Source organism: Salvelinus alpinus, chromosome 3 (genome assembly GCF_045679555.1).
Source record: "Salvelinus alpinus chromosome 3, SLU_Salpinus.1, whole genome shotgun sequence".
NCBI classification, from domain to species: Eukaryota; Metazoa; Chordata; class Actinopteri; order Salmoniformes; family Salmonidae; genus Salvelinus; species Salvelinus alpinus.
Window position 1 is genome coordinate 96974061 of NC_092088.1, and position 18858 is coordinate 96992918.

General features: G+C 45.4%; 1 protein-coding gene across 2 annotated transcripts in view; it reads right to left on the reverse strand.

The window, feature by feature from the left end:
* polr3a (polymerase (RNA) III (DNA directed) polypeptide A) overlaps window positions 1-18858 on the reverse strand; it is a 76685-nt gene that overhangs the window by 48178 nt on the left and 9649 nt on the right. For both annotated transcript variants that reach the window (XM_071394602.1, XM_071394601.1), the window contains exons 10-17: window positions 17634-17775; window positions 15949-16089; window positions 14645-14714; window positions 8718-8845; window positions 6648-6786; window positions 5950-6114; window positions 5429-5601; window positions 2900-3011 (exon numbers count right to left, since the gene is read on the reverse strand). In XM_071394602.1, the coding sequence (XP_071250703.1) occupies window positions 2900-3011; window positions 5429-5601; window positions 5950-6114; window positions 6648-6786; window positions 8718-8845; window positions 14645-14714; window positions 15949-16089; window positions 17634-17775 (1070 nt within the window). The remainder of the gene's footprint in view (window positions 1-2899; window positions 3012-5428; window positions 5602-5949; window positions 6115-6647; window positions 6787-8717; window positions 8846-14644; window positions 14715-15948; window positions 16090-17633; window positions 17776-18858) is intronic.

Below are 18858 nucleotides of genomic sequence, written 5' to 3' on the forward strand. Positions count from 1 at the left end.
TCCTGTTTCTGAAGCGTGATGTACCAGTACACCCCCTGGACAGGACACTAGTCTATCTCCTCAGTACACCCCCTGGACAGGGCACTAGTCTATCTCCTCAGTCCACCCCCTGGACAGGACACTAGTCTATCTCCTCAGTACACCCCCTGGACAGGACACTAGTCTATCTCCTCAGTACACCCCCTGGACAGGACACTAGTCTATCTCCTCAGTACACCCCCTGGACAGGACACTAGTCTATCTCCTCAGTACACCCCCTGGACAGGACACTAGTCTATCTTCTCAGTACACCCCCTGGACAGGACACTGGTCTATCTTCTCAGTACACCCCCTGGACAGGACACTGGTCTATCTCTTCAGTACACCCCCTGGACAGGACACTGGTCTATCTCCTCAGTCCACCCCCTGGACAGGACACTGGTCTATCTCCTCAGTCCACCCCCTGGACAGGACACTGGTCTATCTCCTCAGTACACCCCCTGGACAGGACACTAGTCTATCTCCTCAGTACACCCCCTGGACAGGACACAGGTCTATCTCCTCAGTACACCCCCTGGACAGGACACTAGTCTATCTCCTCAGTACACCCCCTGGACAGGACACTAGTCTATCTCCTCAGTACACCCCCTGGACAGGACACTGGTCTATCTCCTCAGTACACCCCCTGGACAGGACACTAGTCTATCTCCTCAGTACACCCCCTGGACAGGGCACTAGTCTACCACAGGGCCCCAATATATCTCCTTAATGCTGAGTGACAAGCAGAGATGCACCAGGTCCCATTTTACTTTGGTATGACTCGGCCCGGGGATCACACTCTCAATCACAACACCACTGAGTTGGACAATGTACAAGTACTGCCCATAATCAATTAATACATGAGAAATGTAGCAGGGAGAAGAGACATAATGATGGAGAGATGTTGATGAGAGTCTACAGCAGGGAGAAGATACATAATGATGGAGATGTTGATGAGAGTCTACAGCAGGGAGAAGAGACAATGATGGAGAGATGATGATGAGAGTCTACAGCAGGGAGAAGAGACATGATGATGGAGAGATGTTGATGAGAGTCTACAGCAGGGTGAAGAGACGTGATGATGGAGAGATGATGATGAGAGTCTACAGCAGGGTGAAGAGACGTGATGATGGAGAGATGATGATGAGAGTCTACAGCAGGGAGAAGAGACATAATGATGGAGAGATGTTGATGATGAGAGTCTACAGCAGGGAGAAGAGACATGATGATGGAGAGATGTTGATGAGAGTTTACAGCAGGGAGAAGAGACATAATGATGGAGAGATGTTGATGAGAGTCTACAGCAGGGAGAAGAGACATAATGATGGAGAGATGATGATGAGAGTCTACAGCAGGGAGAAGAGACATAATGATGGAGAGATGTTGATGAGAGTCTACAGCAGGGAGAAGAGACATAATGATGGAGAGATGTTGATGAGAGTCTACAGCAGGGAGAAGAGACATGATGATGGAGAGATGTTGATGAGAGTCTACAGCAGGGAGAAGAGACATAATGATGGAGAGATGTTGATGAGAGTCTACAGCAGGGAGAAGAGACATGATGATGGAGAGATGATGAGAGTCTACAGCAGGGAGAAGAGACATAATGATGGAGAGATGTTGATGATGAGTCTACAGCAGGGAGAAGAGACATGATGATGGAGAGATGATGATGAGAGTCTACAGCAGGGAGAAGAGACATAATGATGGAGAGATGTTGATGAGAGTCTACAGCAGGGAGAAGAGACATGATGATGGAGAGATGTTGATGAAAGTCTACAGCAGGGAGAAGAGACATGATGATGGAGAGATGTTGATGAAAGTCTACAGCAGGGAGAAGAGACGTGATGGGAAAAGGATTTAAGGGCATTACCATTACACTAACTTGTTTACCTTAAACCAGAGGGAGGGAGACTAGAACCAGGGGGAGGGAGACTAGAACCAGGGGGAAGGAGACTAGAACCAGGGGGAAGGAGACTAGAACCAGGGGGAGGGAGACTAGAACCAGGGGGAGGGAGACTAGAACCAGGGGGAGGGAGACTAGAACCAGGGGGAGGGAGACTAGAACCAGGGGGAGGGAGACTAGAACCAGGGGGAGCGAGACTAGAACCAGGGGGAGGGAGACTAGATTCAGCCCCGGGGGCTGATTTTTGGCGGAGTGAATGGTCGGGAGGGCCTGAACGTAACTATAATCATTTTGATCACTGCAAATTGACAACTAAGACCCAAAATAATGTCACACCTTGATCACTTCTCTTTTTTCTTTCTTCGTTGGAATACTTGAGAACAGATTTCCTAAATTAAACTCATTTTTTAGCTGAATTCCTGGTGATTTTACAGTCATTTTTTAGGAAAAGAAAGTTGCAGGCCGGTTTTGGCCCGCGGGCAGCCTGTCGCCGACCACAGCCTTAAACCCATGGGCTGGTTTCCCAGACACAGACTAAGCTTTTGAAATCTGTGGAGAATCTCCATTGAGCATAGTTTTTAGTCCTGTTCTATAAACTATACTGTACATCCTACCATAAACAGATAATGAAAGAGCCTAAAGCAGGGAGAAAATGAAATAAGGCAATTATAATGGCTATATTAGCATACAGGTCAGCTACAGGTCAGTACTAGCCCCTAATAATCCATAAAACAAACGTTAAAGTATAACCTAGCTGTTCCCATGACAACAGCGCTCTAACGGCCAATAAAATCCGAGCGAATCAGGAAGTCTTAGTTGAAGTGAATAAGAACCACTTAGTCCTTATTATTAGAAGTGTGTACAGGCAGAGCTCTTGACATGTGATTAGTGTATGTGTGTGTGACCGTGTGTGTGACCGTGTGTGTGTGTGGTAAAGGCAGCATTTAAACCTCCGCGGCTGGTTAGTTGACCTACCTTTGGAGCCACACAGAGCCATAATCAGAGGACTGTTGGTCTTGTCCAGTTCTCTGAGGCAGGCGCTGCCGGCATGGTCTCTGATAACAGATAGCTCCTTCAGGATGAGGGCCTGTTGAGAGACACATCATTATCACTCTAAACCACAGGTAATAGATACACCTCCATTACAAAAGAAAGTGCTCTCTCTCCTCCTCACATCAGTCTGAAGCAGAGATGATGACCTACCTGCTTTCAAAAGGCCACCACACTAAAGTAGCTGGTCTAGAAGGAGCACCAGACAATAGATACAGTAGCTGGTCTAGAAGGAGCACCAGACAATAGATACAGTAGCTGGTCTAGAAGGAGCACCAGACAATAGATACAGTAGCTGGTCTAGAAGGAGCACCAGACAATAGATACAGTAGCTGGTCTAGAAGGAGCACCAGACAATAGATACAGTAGCTGGTCTAGAAGGAGCACCAGACAATAGATACAGTAGCTGGTCTAGAAGGAGCACCAGACAATAGATACAGTAGCTGGTCTAGAAGGAGCACCAGACAATAGATACAGTAGCTGGTCTAGAAGGAGCACCAGACAATAGATACAGTAGATGGTCTAGAAGGAGCACCAGACAATAGATACAGTAGCTGGTCTAGAAGGAGCACCAGACAATAGATACAGTAGCTGGTCTAGAAGGAGCACCAGACATCAACCAGACAATAGATACAGTAGCTGGTCTAGAAGGAGCACCAGACAATAGATACAGTAGCTGGTCTAGAAGGAGCACCAGACAATAGATACAGTAGCTGGTCTAGAAGGAGCACCAGACATCAACCAGACAATAGATACAGTAGCTGGTCTAGAAGGAGCACCAGACAATAGATACAGTAGCTGGTCTAGAAGGAGCACCAGACATCAACCAGACAATAGATACAGTAGCTGGTCTAGAAGGAGCACCAGACAATAGATACAGTAGCTGGTCTAGAAGGAGCACCAGACATCAACCAGACAATAGATACAGTAGCTGGTCTAGAAGGAGCACCAGACATCAACCAGACAATAGATACAGTAGCTGGTCTAGAAGGAGCACCAGACAATAGATACAGTAGCTGGTCTAGAAGGAGCACCAGACATCAACCAGACAATAGATACAGTAGCTGGTCTAGAAGGAGCACCAGACAATAGATACAGTAGCTGGTCTAGAAGGAGCACCAGACAATAGATACAGTAGCTGGTCTAGAAGGAGCACCAGACAATAGATACAGTAGCTGGTCCAGAAGGAGCACCAGACATCAACCAGACAATAGATACAGTAGCTGGTCTAGAAGGAGCACCAGACATCAACCAGACAATAGATACAGTAGCTGGTATAGAAGGAGCACCAGACAATAGATACAGTAGCTGGTCTAGAAGGAGCACCAGACAATAGATACAGTAGCTGGTCTAGAAGGAGCACTAGACAATAGATACAGTAGCTGGTCTAGAAGGAGCACCAGACAATAGATACAGTAGCTGGTCTAGAAGGAGCACCAGACATCAACCAGACAATAGATACAGTAGCTGGTATAGAAGGAGCACCAGACAATAGATACAGTAGCTGGTCTAGAAGGAGCACCAGACAATAGATACAGTAGCTGGTCTAGAAGGAGCACCAGACATCAACCAGACAATAGATACAGTAGCTGGTCTAGAAGGAGCACCAGACAATAGATACAGTAGCTGGTCTAGAAGGAGCACCAGACAATAGATACAGTAGCTGGTCTAGAAGGAGCACTAGACAATAGATACAGTAGCTGGTCTAGAAGGAGCACCAGACAATAGATACAGTAGCTGGTCTAGAAGGAGCACCAGACATCAACCAGACAATAGATACAGTAGCTGGTATAGAAGGAGCACCAGACAATAGATACAGTAGCTGGTCTAGAAGGAGCACCAGACAATAGATACAGTAGCTGGTCTAGAAGGAGCACCAGACATCAACCAGACAATAGATACAGTAGCTGGTCTAGAAGGAACACCAGACAATAGATATAGTAGCTGGTCTAGAAGGAGCACCAGACAATAGATACAGTAGCTGGTATAGAAGGAGCACCAGACAATAGATACCGTAGCTGGTCTAGAAGGAGCAAAGCTCATGGTGGCTGTTTGATTTGGGGATACCAGAAATATCAGCTAGTTTAAGGGGGGTGGGGGATTGATTCAGTTTGGACCAAGCTTGAGGTAAAGACAGGCTTCAGGTGAAGGGAGACGTCATCATTGTGCTTAACTATATCCTTTTGCAAAAAACACCACTGAAAAGGCTCCAGTTGACTCCAGGAAATGTAAAAGGATACTAATCTGATTGGTTATCTTGTGTTTATAGTATCTCCACGGTCTCCTCAGCAGTGGATCCTGAACCCTGCAGCATCAAATTGAGAGAAGTGACTAAGCTAAGAGATATCTAGTCTAGGGGGTACCTCCAGCGTCTCCTCAGCCATGCAGCCTGAATCCTGCAGCATCAAATTGAGAGAAGTGACTAAGCTAAGAGTTATCTAGTCTAGGGGGTACCTCCAGCGTCTCCTCAGCCGTGCAGCCTGGCTGTTGCTGCAGTTTGCCAGTCTTCAGGGCCTCGATGTACTCGTCACACTTGGCATAGCCTTCGTCCAGCAGGTTCTGTTTGGCCTTCAGCAGACCCTGGCCTGGGGTCACGTCACCAATACCGATGGAGAAACCCCGATTGGCTGCAAGGTTTTATAACGGTCATGTTCAGTAGGGCACAATGTAGCCAAATGTTGGGCAACGGGAAAACTAAAACGACCAAACTAAAACAAGCATTGTAAAGTACGAGAACGCATTTAATATTGAGCATGTTCAAAGCATTATCAGAAAGGGATATAAACCTACAATATATTACCATTATATCACAGTACATCATGTTCAAAGCATTAACCATAAAGGGATGAAATCCTACAGTATATTACTATTATATAATTAGATCACAGTACATCATCAGTGAACTGCAGGTCAGTATAGCATCTTTGAAGTATTGACAGAAGAGAACATGTCAGTACGGGCGGCGGTGGACGTACAGAGGTATGTAGGCGCGATGCGGGCCAGGCGAGACATGGCGTTGGCTGCCTCCAGCTGCCCCCAGTCTCTCAGCAGGATGTAGAATATGTTCTTCTTGGAGCCAGAGCCCAACGTGCCCTTATCCATGGTACCACACATCAACTCACTGTTCTGGATCACCACGACTGACAGACAGAGAGAGAGACACAGAGCGAGAGAGATACACAGAGAGAGAGAGAGAGAGAGATATACAGAGAGAGAGAGAGAGATAGACACAGAGAGAGAGAGAAAGACACAGAGACAGAGACAGAGACACAGAGACACAGAGAGAGACACAGATACACAGAGAGAAAGACACAGAGACACAGAGAGAGACAGAGAGACAGAGAGAGAGACACAGAGAGAAAGACACAGAGACACAGAGAGAGACAGAGAGAGACAAAGAGAGAGAGACACAGTGAGAGAGAGAGAGAGAGAGAGAGAGAGAGAGAGAGAGAGAGAGAGAGAGAGAGAGAGAGAGAGAGAGAGAGACACAGAGAGAAAGACACAGAGAGAGACACAGAGACAGAGAGAGACAGATAATCATAGTTTTGGAATAATGAATCAGAATCGTTGAATCTGATTATAGTAATACAATTATATTTAAATCTGAATACTTGAATCAGATGATATGTATTTTATGGATGAAGACACTAGAGAGGCATGAGGAGGAACTCACAGGAGTCGTTGCTGCAGAGGTCCTCTCCTTTGCCGCTGTACTGTTTCCCCTTGGTCCTCAGGTTGGCCTTGACTGGACAGTCCTTACTGGGCTTCAGGATCAGACCAAAGAGCTGCTTCCCTGTCCACAGTGTCATGGGCTGACAACAGACAACAGAGTCATGGGCTAACAACAGACAACAGAGTCATGAGCTGACAGCAGACAACAGAGTCATGGGCTGACAGCAGACAACAGAGTCATGGGCTAACAACAGACAACATAGTCATGGGCTAACAACAGACAACAGAGTCATGGGCTAACAACAGACAACAGAGTCATGAGCTAACAACAGACAACAGAGTCATGGGCTAACAACAGACAACAGAGTCATGAGCTGACAACAGACAACATAGTCATGGGCTGACAGCAGAGTCATGGGCTAACAACAGACAACATAGTCATGGGCTAACAACAGACAACAGAGTCATGGGCTAACAACAGACAACAGAGTCATGAGCTAACAACAAAGTCACGGGCTGACAACAGACAACAGAGTCATGGGCTGACAACAGACAACAGAGTCATGGGCTGACAACAGACAACATAGTCATGGGCTGACAGCAGACAACAGAGTCATGGGCTAACAACAGACAACATAGTCATGGGCTAACAACAGACAACAGAGTCATGGGCTAACAACAGACAACAGAGTCATGAGCTAACAACAAAGTCACGGGCTGACAACAGACAACAGAGTCATGGGCTGACAACAGACAACAGAGTCATGGGCTAACAACAGACAACATAGTCATGGGCTAACAACAGACAGAGTCACGGGCTGACAACAGAGTCATGAGCTGACAACAGACAACATAGTCATGAGCTAACAACAGACAACAGAGTCATGGGCTAACAACAGACAACAGAGTCATGAGCTGACAACAGACAACATAGTCATGGGCTAACAACAGACAACAGAGTCATGAGCTAACAACAGAGTCATGGGCTAACAACAGACAACAGAGTCATGGGCTGACAACAGACAACAGAGTCATGGGCTGACAACAGACAACAGAGTCATGGGCTGACAACAGACAACAGAGTCATGGGCTAACAACAGACAACAGAGTCATGGGCTAACAACAGACAACAGAGTCATGGGCTGACAACAGACGACAGAGTCATGGGCTAACAACAGACGACAGAGTCATGGGCTAACAACAGACAACAGAGTCATGACGGACTGACAACAGAGTCATGACGGACTGACAACAGAGTCATGACGGACTGACAACAGAGTCATGAGCTAACAACAGAGTCATGGGCTAACAACAGACAACAGAGTCATGGGCTGACAACAGACAACAGAGTCATGGGCTGACAACAGACGACAGAGTCAAGGGCTAACAACAGACGACAGAGTCATGGGCTAACAACAGACAACAGAGTCATGACGGACTGACAACAGAGTCATGACGGACTGACAACAGAGTCATGACGGACTGACAACAGAGTCATGACGGACTGACAACAGAGTCATGACGGACTGACAACAGAGTCATGGCGGACTGACAACAGAAAGACCAACACCCAAATGATTGACGAGTTGCAGACCACTGATATTTAACTACTAAAGAAAGTCACACTGTATGACTCCCAGTGACTTTCAGACCAACTGTATTAAACTACTAAAGTCACTCTATATGACTCCCAGTGACTTTCAGACCAACTGATATTTAACTACTAAAGAAAGTCACTCTATATGACTCCCAGTGACTTTCTAGATGTTTTCCCCTCACGACAGAGAACAACAGATGTCGGCCCAATATCCAGTCCCATCATTCAGTTGAACCAAGGAGAGCCGTACCTTGAGTATGGCAGGGTGTGGGAGAGCCGTACCTTGAGTATGGCAGGGTGTGGGAGAGCCGTACCTTGAGTATGGCAGGGTGTGGGAGAGCCGTACCTTGAGTATGGCAGGGTGTGGGAGAGCCGTACCTTGAGTATGGCAGGGTGTGGGAGAGCCGTACCTTGAGTATGGCAGGGTGTGGGAGAGCCGTACCTTGAGTATGGCAGGGTGTGGGAGAGCTGTACCTTGAGTATGGCAGGGTGTGGGAGAGCTATCTTGATCTTCTCATCCACCCCCACCAGGATAGAGGCCACTATCTGGCAGGCTTTAGACCTATCGAAGAAAGTGTCCTTCAGGGTCAACAGGTAGGCTCCTGAGAAGAAAGGCGAGAGAGGAGAAGAGTAGGGTGTTGAAATGTGGAGTGTGAAACATACAGCTATTGTCTTCCTAAGAAATAGCCTAAGAAATATTAGGCTACACTTTCTCCAAATATGATAAATACAAAGATGACATTTTGACATTGCTATATGTGGCCGGATTCAGGATCGTAGGCATTTGAGTCTATTTCCTACTTTACAGTACAGACGTAAAAAAACAAAATATATTATTTTTTTTAGTTGCAGAAAAGCCTTCTTGAACGTGTGAACTTTCATATGACTTAATTACAAACTTGTCTGGAATCCATAAATATGAATAAAAATGTTATATTATGAGCCTAGTTTAGCCAAGGAGTAAAGCACTGAGCTCTATAGGGAGAAAGACAGGCTCCGTGATTGGCTGATAATGGAGGGGGGATAATAGAGAGCAGAGGAGCCTCAAATAGTGAATATTTTTAGATTAAACTGTACTAAATATATTCACGTCACCAAATAATTGATTAAAATACACTGTTTTGCGATGAAGGTCTACAGTAACTTCAACAGCACTCTGTAGGGTAGCACCATGGTGTAGCCGGAGGACAGCTAGTTTCTGTCCTCCTCTGGGTACATTGACTTCAATAGAACACCTAGGAGTCTCATGGTTCTCACCCCCTTCCATAGACTTACACAGTAATCATGACAACTTCCGGAGGATGTCCTTTAACCTATTAGAAATTATGCAGTATGAACTGAAAATGTTGTTCACCCAATCAAAGGATCAGAGAATGAATCTAGTACTGAAAGGATAAGCTACAGCTAGCTAGCACTGCAGTGTATAAAATGTGGTAGTTGACTCAAAGAGAGAGAAAGAAACGTTGAACAGTTTTGAACAAATTCATTTAGTTAATGAAGGAGAAGCAACAGAGAGAGAGTGAGAGAGAGCAAGACAGCTATATTTAGTTGTATTTTTTTCACTTTCACTTAGCTAGCGAAAGCAGCTAGCTAGTTTAGCCTACTCAAACACCCGCTCAAACAGATAGGGATGCTATGTAAGCTAGCTGGCTATGACAGTTCAACACTGGAACTCTTTCAAGTCAAGGTAAGCTTTTCGTTTTATTAATTTATTGCCACCGGGGCCCACCGGTGTAACTGCTAAACTGCTTGCTGACTGCACTGCATGATTTTAGCGGGATTACTAACGCGTTAGTTCTAGTAGCAATGTTGACTATGACGTTACTAACATCGTTAGCTAATATGGTGACAACGATGTAGGCTGTGTGTAGTGATTAACGATATGAAGGTTTGGCTTGGAAAGTTTTTTTCCGCCTGGTCACAGACAGCTGATGTGTTGTGCACTGAAGTCCACAAGCGAAGGGAAAAGATGAGGAGAAGAGCGCATAGATGCAAGAAGGAATTATACAACGAGCAAAATGTTCATGCTGTTTGTATGTGGTGGCTATGAAAGTGAACTGTGTTTGCGTGTGATCAGGGGTGTATTCATTCCATTGATTCTGTTGAAAACCAATTCTTAAAAACGGAAGCAAGCGGAACGAAAATGATAAACATAATTGAATTTGTCCAATAGAAACTCTCATTTGCAACCTTTGGACTAATGATTACACCCTAGGTCAGCTAGATGCAGGCAGGAGTGTGCAGGGCGTTACTGAATGTGCCAATGTCGGTCACTTTGATTACTCACATTTCTCTCAACCTGTTGTAAACTTTCATTCATAGGCTAGGTTGTAGCAACCTCATGATGGGTATAGGGAAAATGTGAGTATCGTGTAGTAGCCTAAACCTATCAATGTCACATTGAACTGGGTGAATATGAATGACAGTAACCTAAACCTATCACTGTTACATTGAACTGGGTGAATATGAATGACAGTAACCTAAACCTATCACTGTTACATTGAACTGGGTGAATATGAATGACAGTAACCTAAACCTATCACTGTTACATTGAACTGGGTGAATATGAATGACAGTAACCTAAACCTATCACTGTTACATTGAACTGGGTGAATATGAATGGCAGTAACCTAAACCTATCACTGTTACATTGAACTGGGTGAATATGAATGGCAGTAACCTAAACCTATCACTGTTACATTGAACTGGGTGAATATGAATGACAGTAACCTAAACCTATCACTGTTACATTGAACTGGGTGAATATGAATGACAGTAACCTAAACCTATCACTGTTACATTGAACTGGGTGAATATGAATGACAGTAACCTAAACCTATCACTGTTACATTGAACTGGGTGAATATGAATGACAGTAACCTAAACCTATCACTGTTACATTGAACTGGGTGAATATGAATGACAGTAACCTAAACCTATCACTGTTACATTGAACTGGGTGAATATGAATGACAGTAACCTAAACCTATCACTGTTACATTGAACTGGGTGAATATGAATGGCAGTAACCTAAACCTATCACTGTTACATTGAACTGGGTGAATATGAATGGCAGTAACCTAAACCTATCACTGTTACATTGAACTGGGTGAATATGAATGACAGTAACCTAAACCTATCACTGTTACATTGAACTGGGTGAATATGAATGACAGTAACCTAAACCTATCACTGTTACATTGAACTGGGCGAATGGAATATGAATGACAGTAACCTAAACCTATCACTGTTACATTGAACTGGGTGAATATGAATGGCAGTAACCTAAACCTATCACTGTTACATTGAACTGGGTGAATATGAATGACAGTAACCTAAACCTATCACTGTTACATTTTACCTGGGTGAATATGAATGACAGTAACCTAAACCTATCACTGTTACATTGAACTGGGCGAATGGAATATGAATGACAGTAACCTAAACCTATCACTGTTACATTGAACTGGGCGAATGGAATATGAATGACAGTAACCTAAACCTATCACTGTTACATTGAACTGGGCGAATGGAATATGAATGACAGTAACCTAAACCTATCACTGTTACATTGAACTGGGTGAATATGAATGACAGTAACCTAAACCTATCACTGTTACATTGAACTGGGTGAATATGAATGACAGTAACCTAAACCTATCACTGTTACATTGAACTGGGTGAATATGAATATGAATGACAGTCATCCAATATGCTGTAATAGAAATAAGGCCAAGCTCATTAAAAATAAAAGTCGCCCTCCTTCATGTTAAACGTCACCAACCGCCACTGACAGAGAGACCACTTTCTGGAGGACAACGCCACGCTGACTCATGAATAAATGGGTGGGGCTTAAGAGGGTGCGAACAATGCTGAATGGACGTAAAGAAACAAGTGTTCTGTAGAAAGTGGGAAACTCATTGAAGGGCATTTTTCTCCTACCCGTCTCCATATTGGGATAACACGTCTATCAAACGTCAAAGAAGCATAACTTTCCCATGTTTCATAACAGACCAAAGCTCTGGGACTGTACCTTCATAACATGTAAAAAAATATATATATTTGACATAAGTTCATCTTCCTGAATTCAGTTTCAAAATGTCAAACCCTAGTGGATAATAAAGTCAGTATGAAGAAGCCCCATCAAGGTGTTGATTTAACAAGAGGTCCCAATCTGGATAAACACAAGCAAAGCAGCTGTATAACGAAGATGACATCGTTATGATGAGACGAGCTGTGACACATCTATCTAATGTAGTGAACAGATGACATCGTTATGATGAGACGAGCTGTGACACATCTATCTAATGTAGTGAACAGATGACATCGTTATGATGAGACGAGCTGTGACACATCTATCTAATGTAGTGAACAGATGACATCGTTATGATGAGACGAGCTGTGACACATCTATCTAATGTAGTGAACAGATGACATCGTTATGATGAGACGAGCTGTGACACATCTATCTAATGTAGTGAACAGACGACATCGTTATGATGAGACGAGCTGTGACACATCTATCTAATGTAGTGAACAGATGACATCGTTATGATGAGACGAGCTGTGACACATCTATCTAATGTAGTGAACAGATGACATCATTATGATGAGACGAGCTGTGACACATCTATCTAATGTAGTGAACAGATGACATCGTTATGATGAGACGAGCTGTGACAACATCTATCTAATGTAGTGAACAGATGACATCGTTATGATGAGACGAGCTGTGACACATCTATCTAATGTAGTGAACAGATGACATCGTTATGATGAGACGAGCTGTGACACATCTATCTAATGTAGTGAACAGATGACATCGTTATGATGAGACGAGCTGTGACACATCTATCTAATGTAGTGAACAGATGACATCGTTATGATGAGACGAGCTGTGACACATCTATCTAATGTAGTGAACAGATGACATCGTTATGATGAGACGAGCTGTGACACATCTATCTAATGTAGTGAACAGATGACATCGTTATGATGAGACGAGCTGTGACACATCTATCTAATGTAGTGAACAGATGACATCGTTATGATGAGACGAGCTGTGACACATCTATCTAATGTAGTGAACAGATGACATCATTATGATGAGACGAGCTGTGACACATCTATCTAATGTAGTGAACAGATGACATCGTTATGATGAGACGAGCTGTGACACATCTATCTAATGTAGTGAACAGATGACATCGTTATGATGAGACGAGCTGTGACATCTATCTAATGTAGTGAACAGATGACATCGTTATGATGAGACGAGCTGTGACACATCTATCTAATGTAGTGAACAGATGACATCGTTATGATGAGACGAGCTGTGACACATCTATCTAATGTAGTGAACAGATGACATCGTTATGATGAGACGAGCTGTGACACATCTATCAAATGTAGTGAACAGATGACGTCGTTATGATGAGACGAGCTGTGACAACATCTATCTAATGTAGTGAACAGATGACATCGTTATGATGAGACGAGCTGTGACACATCTATCTAATGTAGTGAACAGATGACATCGTTATGATGAGACGAGCTGTGACACTCTATCTAATGTAGTGAACAGATGACATCGTTATGATGAGACGAGCTGTGACACATCTATCTAATGTAGTGAACAGATGACATCGTTATGATGAGACGAGCTGTGACACATCTATCTAATGTAGTGAACAGATGACATCGTTATGATGAGACGAGCTGTGACACATCTATCTAATGTAGTGAACAGATGACATCGTTATGATGAGACGAGCTGTGACACATCTATCTAATGTAGTGAACAGATGACATCGTTATGATGAGACGAGCTGTGACACATCTATCTAATGTAGTGAACAGATGACATCGTTATGATGAGACGAGCTGTGACATCTATCTATCTAATGTAGTGAACAGATGACATCGTTATGATGAGACGAGCTGTGACACATCTATCTAATGTAGTGAACAGATGACATCGTTATGATGAGACGAGCTGTGACATCTATCTATCTAATGTAGTGAACAGATGACATCGTTATGATGAGACGAGCTGTGACACATCTATCTAATGTAGTGAACAGATGACATCGTTATGATGAGACGAGCTGTGACACATCTATCTAATGTAGTGAACAGATGACATCGTTATGATGAGACGAGCTGTGACATCTATCTAATGTAGTGAACAGATGGGAGAGCGCCAGGGAGACATCTTCCATCAGGTTGATCACATGATCACCGTGTCAAAACCTTTCTCCACCTAACAACGAGCAGTTTGAGACACTCACTAATACAGACGTCAAAGGACCTCAATCATCCGACAAATGAGCCATTTGATTGGCTGTCAGGCCCTGCTGCGACAAACAACGATTGGCTATTGCTGTAACACAATGGCTGACCTGTCAGAAAGTCTTGAATAGCAGCAATCAGAGGCTCTCCGTTCCTGGGGGTCACCAGGTTGGCTTTGGTCTGGAGGAAAAGAGACAAAGAGAAATGAGAAAAGTATCGGTCAGAGGGAAAAGTAGAACCTCGGCTGTACAGGTTTTAGTTTAAACCTGGGCTTTGAAAGACTGAGTGACAGAGAGGAGAAGTGTAGGGGAGGACTGTGGGGCGGTGTAGAGGTGGACTGTGTGGCGGTGTAGAGGTGGACTCTGGGGCGGTGTAGGGGTGGACTCTGGGGCGGTGTAGGGGTGGACTCTGGGGCGGTGTAGGTGTAGGGGGGGCTGTACAGCGTGTAGGGGTGTGAGGTGTGTGAGGTAGGTAGGGGTGTGAGGTGTGTGGGGGTGTGAGGTGTGTGGGGGTGTGAGGTAGGTAGGGGTGTGAGGTGTGTGTGGGGTGAGGGTGTAGGGGTGTGAGGTGTGTAGGGGTGTGAGGTGTGTGGGGGTGTGAGGTGTGTGGGGGTGTGAGGTGTGTGAGGTGTGTAGGGTGGGAGGTGTGAGGTGTGTGGTGTGTGAGGTAGGTAGGGGTGTGAGGTGTGTGGGGGTGTGAGGTAGGTAGGGGTGTGAGGTGTGTGAGTTGTGTGGGGGTGTGAGGTGTGTGGGGGTGTGAGGTGTGTAGGGGTGTGGGGGTGTGAGGTGTGTAGGGGTGTGAGGTGTGTAGGGGTGTGAGGTGTGTGAGGGGTGTAGGGGTGTGAGGTAGGTAGGGGTGTAGGGGTGTGGGGTGTGTAGGGGTGTGAGGTGTGTAGGTAGGTAGGGGTGTGAGGTGTGTGAGGTGTGTAGGGGTGTGGGGGGTGTGAGGTGTGTAGGGATGTGAGGTGTGGGGGTATGAGGTGTGTGGGGGTGTGAGGTGTGTAGGGGTGTGAGGTGTGGGGGTGTGAGGTGTGTAGGGGTGTGAGGTGTGTGGGGATGTGAGGTGTGGGGGTGTGAGGGTGTGAGGTGTGTAGGGATGTGAGGTGTGGGGGTGTGAGGTGTGTGGGGGTGTGAGGTGTGAGGGGTGTAGGGATGTGAGGTGTGGGGGTGTGAGAGGTGTGTAGGGATGTGAGGTGTGGGGGTGTGAGGGGTGTGAGGTGTGTGAGGTGATGTGAGGTGTGTAGGGGTGTGAGGTGTGTGGGGGGTGTGAGGTGTGTAGGGATGTGAGGTGTGGGGGTGTGAGGTGTGTGGGGGTGTGAGGTGTGTGGGGGTGCAAGGTGTGTGGGGGTGTGAGGTGTGGGGGTGTGAGGTGTGCTGCAGGAGTCTAAAGGTGAAGCAGGGCAGGTGACACTAACCCCCATCAGCACCAGGGCTTCAGCCTTGGCCTCCTCTGTCTGGGGAAGGTGAAGGTTCATCTCGTCCCCGTCAAAGTCAGCGTTGTACGGCGTGCACACACACTCGTTGAACCGGAACGTTCTGTGAGGCTTCACTTTGGCCTTCAGGACAGATAAAGATAATAATGATTTCATTGAGATCTGCCTGAAATAAACTTATCTTGATACACCCAAAACAGTAACAACTACACGACAAGGCAGCTCTAGAACAGTAACAGATACACGACAAGGCAGCTCTAAAACAGTAACAGATACACGACAAGGCAGCTCTAAAACAGTAACAACTACACGACAAGGCAGCTCTAAAACAGTAACAACTACACGACAAGGCAGCTCTAAAACAGTAACAACTACACGACAAGGCAGCTCTAGAACAGTAACAACTACACGACAAGGCAGCTATAAAACAGTAACAGATACACGACAAGGCAGCTCTAAAACAGTAACAACTACACGACAAGGCAGCTCTAGAACAGTAACAACTACACGACAAGGCAGCTCTAAAACAGTAACAACTACACGACAAGGCAGCTCTAAAACAGTAACAACTACACGACAAGGCAGCTCTAGAACAGTAACAACTACACGACAAGGCAGCTCTAGAACAGTAACAGATACACGACAAGGCAGCTCTAAAACAGTAACAGATACACGACAAGGCAGCTCTAAAACAGTAACAACTACACGACAAGGCAGCTCTAGAACAGTAACAACTACACGACAAGGCAGCTCTAAAACAGTAACAACTACACGACAAGGCAGCTCTAGAACAGTAACAGATACACGACAAGGCAGCTATAAAACAGTAACAGCTACACGACAAGGCAGCTCTAAAACAGTAACAACTACACGACAAGGCAGCTCTAAAACAGTAACAACTACACGACAAGGCAGCTCTAAAACAGTAACAACTACACGACAAGGCAGCTCTAAAACAGTAACAGCTACACGACAAGGCAGCTCTAAAACAGTAACAACTACACGACAAGGCAGCTCTAAAACAGTAACAACTACACGACAAGGCAGCTCTAGAACAGTAACAGCTACACGACAAGGCAGCTCTAAAACAGTAACAGATACACGACAAGGCAGCTCTAAAACAGTAACAACTACACGACAAGGCAGCTCTAAAACAGTAACAACTACACGACAAGGCAGCTCTAAAACAGTAACAACTACACGACAAGGCAGCTCTAAAACAGTAACAACTACACGACAAGGCAGCTCTAAAACAGTAACAGCTACACGACAAGGCAGCTCTAGAACAGTAACAGCTACACGACAAGGCAGCTATAAACAGACAACCCCCAACATACATCACACAAAATCCCCAACTTCTAACAGGGAGGTTCTCTTCCTGCCTACACGTTGCCATGGAGTCAGGACGTTGATTAACACGACAGTTTCCAGACTGAGAGCCGACGTGAAGGACGGGTGTACGATGCGGAGAGAGACAGAGAGACAGAGAGAGAGACAGAGACAGAGACAGAGACAGAGAGAGAGACAGAGACAGAGACAGAGAGAGAGAGACAGAGAGAGAGAGAGAGACAGAGAGAGACAGAGAGAGACAGAGATAGACAGAGAGAGAGAGAGAGAGACAGAGAGAGAGAGAGAGAGAGAGAGAGAGACAGAGAGAGAGAACTCACAATATGAGCCATGATGCTGAGTTTGTGTAGAGATGGCTGCCGGTTGAAGAGGACGATGTCTCCATCGATCATGTGTCTCTCCACCACGTCTCCAAACCTCAGCTCCTGGGCCATCTTCTCTCGGTTCCCGTACTTCAGAAACCTGAACACACACACACACACACACACACAGGGAATACTCTTAGAACATACACCTAAACATGTGGTTTCATACAAAGTTTCAGTTTAGTGGTAGGCCTGTAACCCCAGTTTCAGTTGAGTGGTAGGCCTGTAACCACAGTTTCAGTTTAGTGGTAGGCCTGTAACCACAGTTTCAGTTTAGTGGTAGGCCTGTAACCACAGTTTCAGTTTAGTGGTAGGCCTGTAACCACAGTTTCAGTTTAGTGGTAGGCCTGTAACCACAGTTTCAGTTGAGTGGTAGGCCTGTAACCCCAGTTTCAGTTTAGTGGTAGGCCTGTAACCACAGTTTCAGTTTAGTGGTAGGCCTGTAACCACAGTTTCAGTTGAGTGGTAGGCCTGTAACCACAGTTTCAGTTGAGTGGTAGGCCTGTAACCACAGTTTCTGTTGAGTGGTAGGCCCATAACCACAGTTTCAGTTGAGTGGTAGGCCCGTAACCACAGTTTCAGTTTAGTGGTAGGCCTGTAACCACAGTTTCAGTTTAGTGGTAGGCCTGTAACCACAGTTTCAGTTGAGTGGTAGGCCTGTAACCACAGTTTCAGTTTAGTGGTAGGCCCGTAACCACAGTTTCAGTTTAGTGGTAGGCCCGTAACCACAGTTTCAGTTTAGTGGTAGGCCCGTAACCACAGTTTCAGTTTAGTGGTAGGCCTGTAACCACAGTTTCAGTTTAGTGGTAGGCCTGTAACCACAGTTTCAGTTGAGTGGTAGGCCTGTAACAACAGTTTCAGTTGAGTGGTAGGCCTGTAACCACAGTTTCAGTTTAGTGGTAGGCCTGTAACCACAGTTTCAGTTTAGTGGTAGGCCTGTAACCACAGTTTCAGTTTAGTGGTAGGCCCGTAACCACAGTTTCAGTTTAGTGGTAGGCCCGTAACCACAGTTTCAGTTTAGTGGTAGGCCTGTAACCACAGTTTCAGTTGAGTGGTAGGCCTGTAACCACAGTTTCAGTTGAGTGGTAGGCCTGTAACCACAGTTTCAGTTGAGTGGTAGGCCCGTAACCACAGTTTCAGTTTAGTGGTAGGCCCGTAACCACAGTTTCAGTTTAGTGGT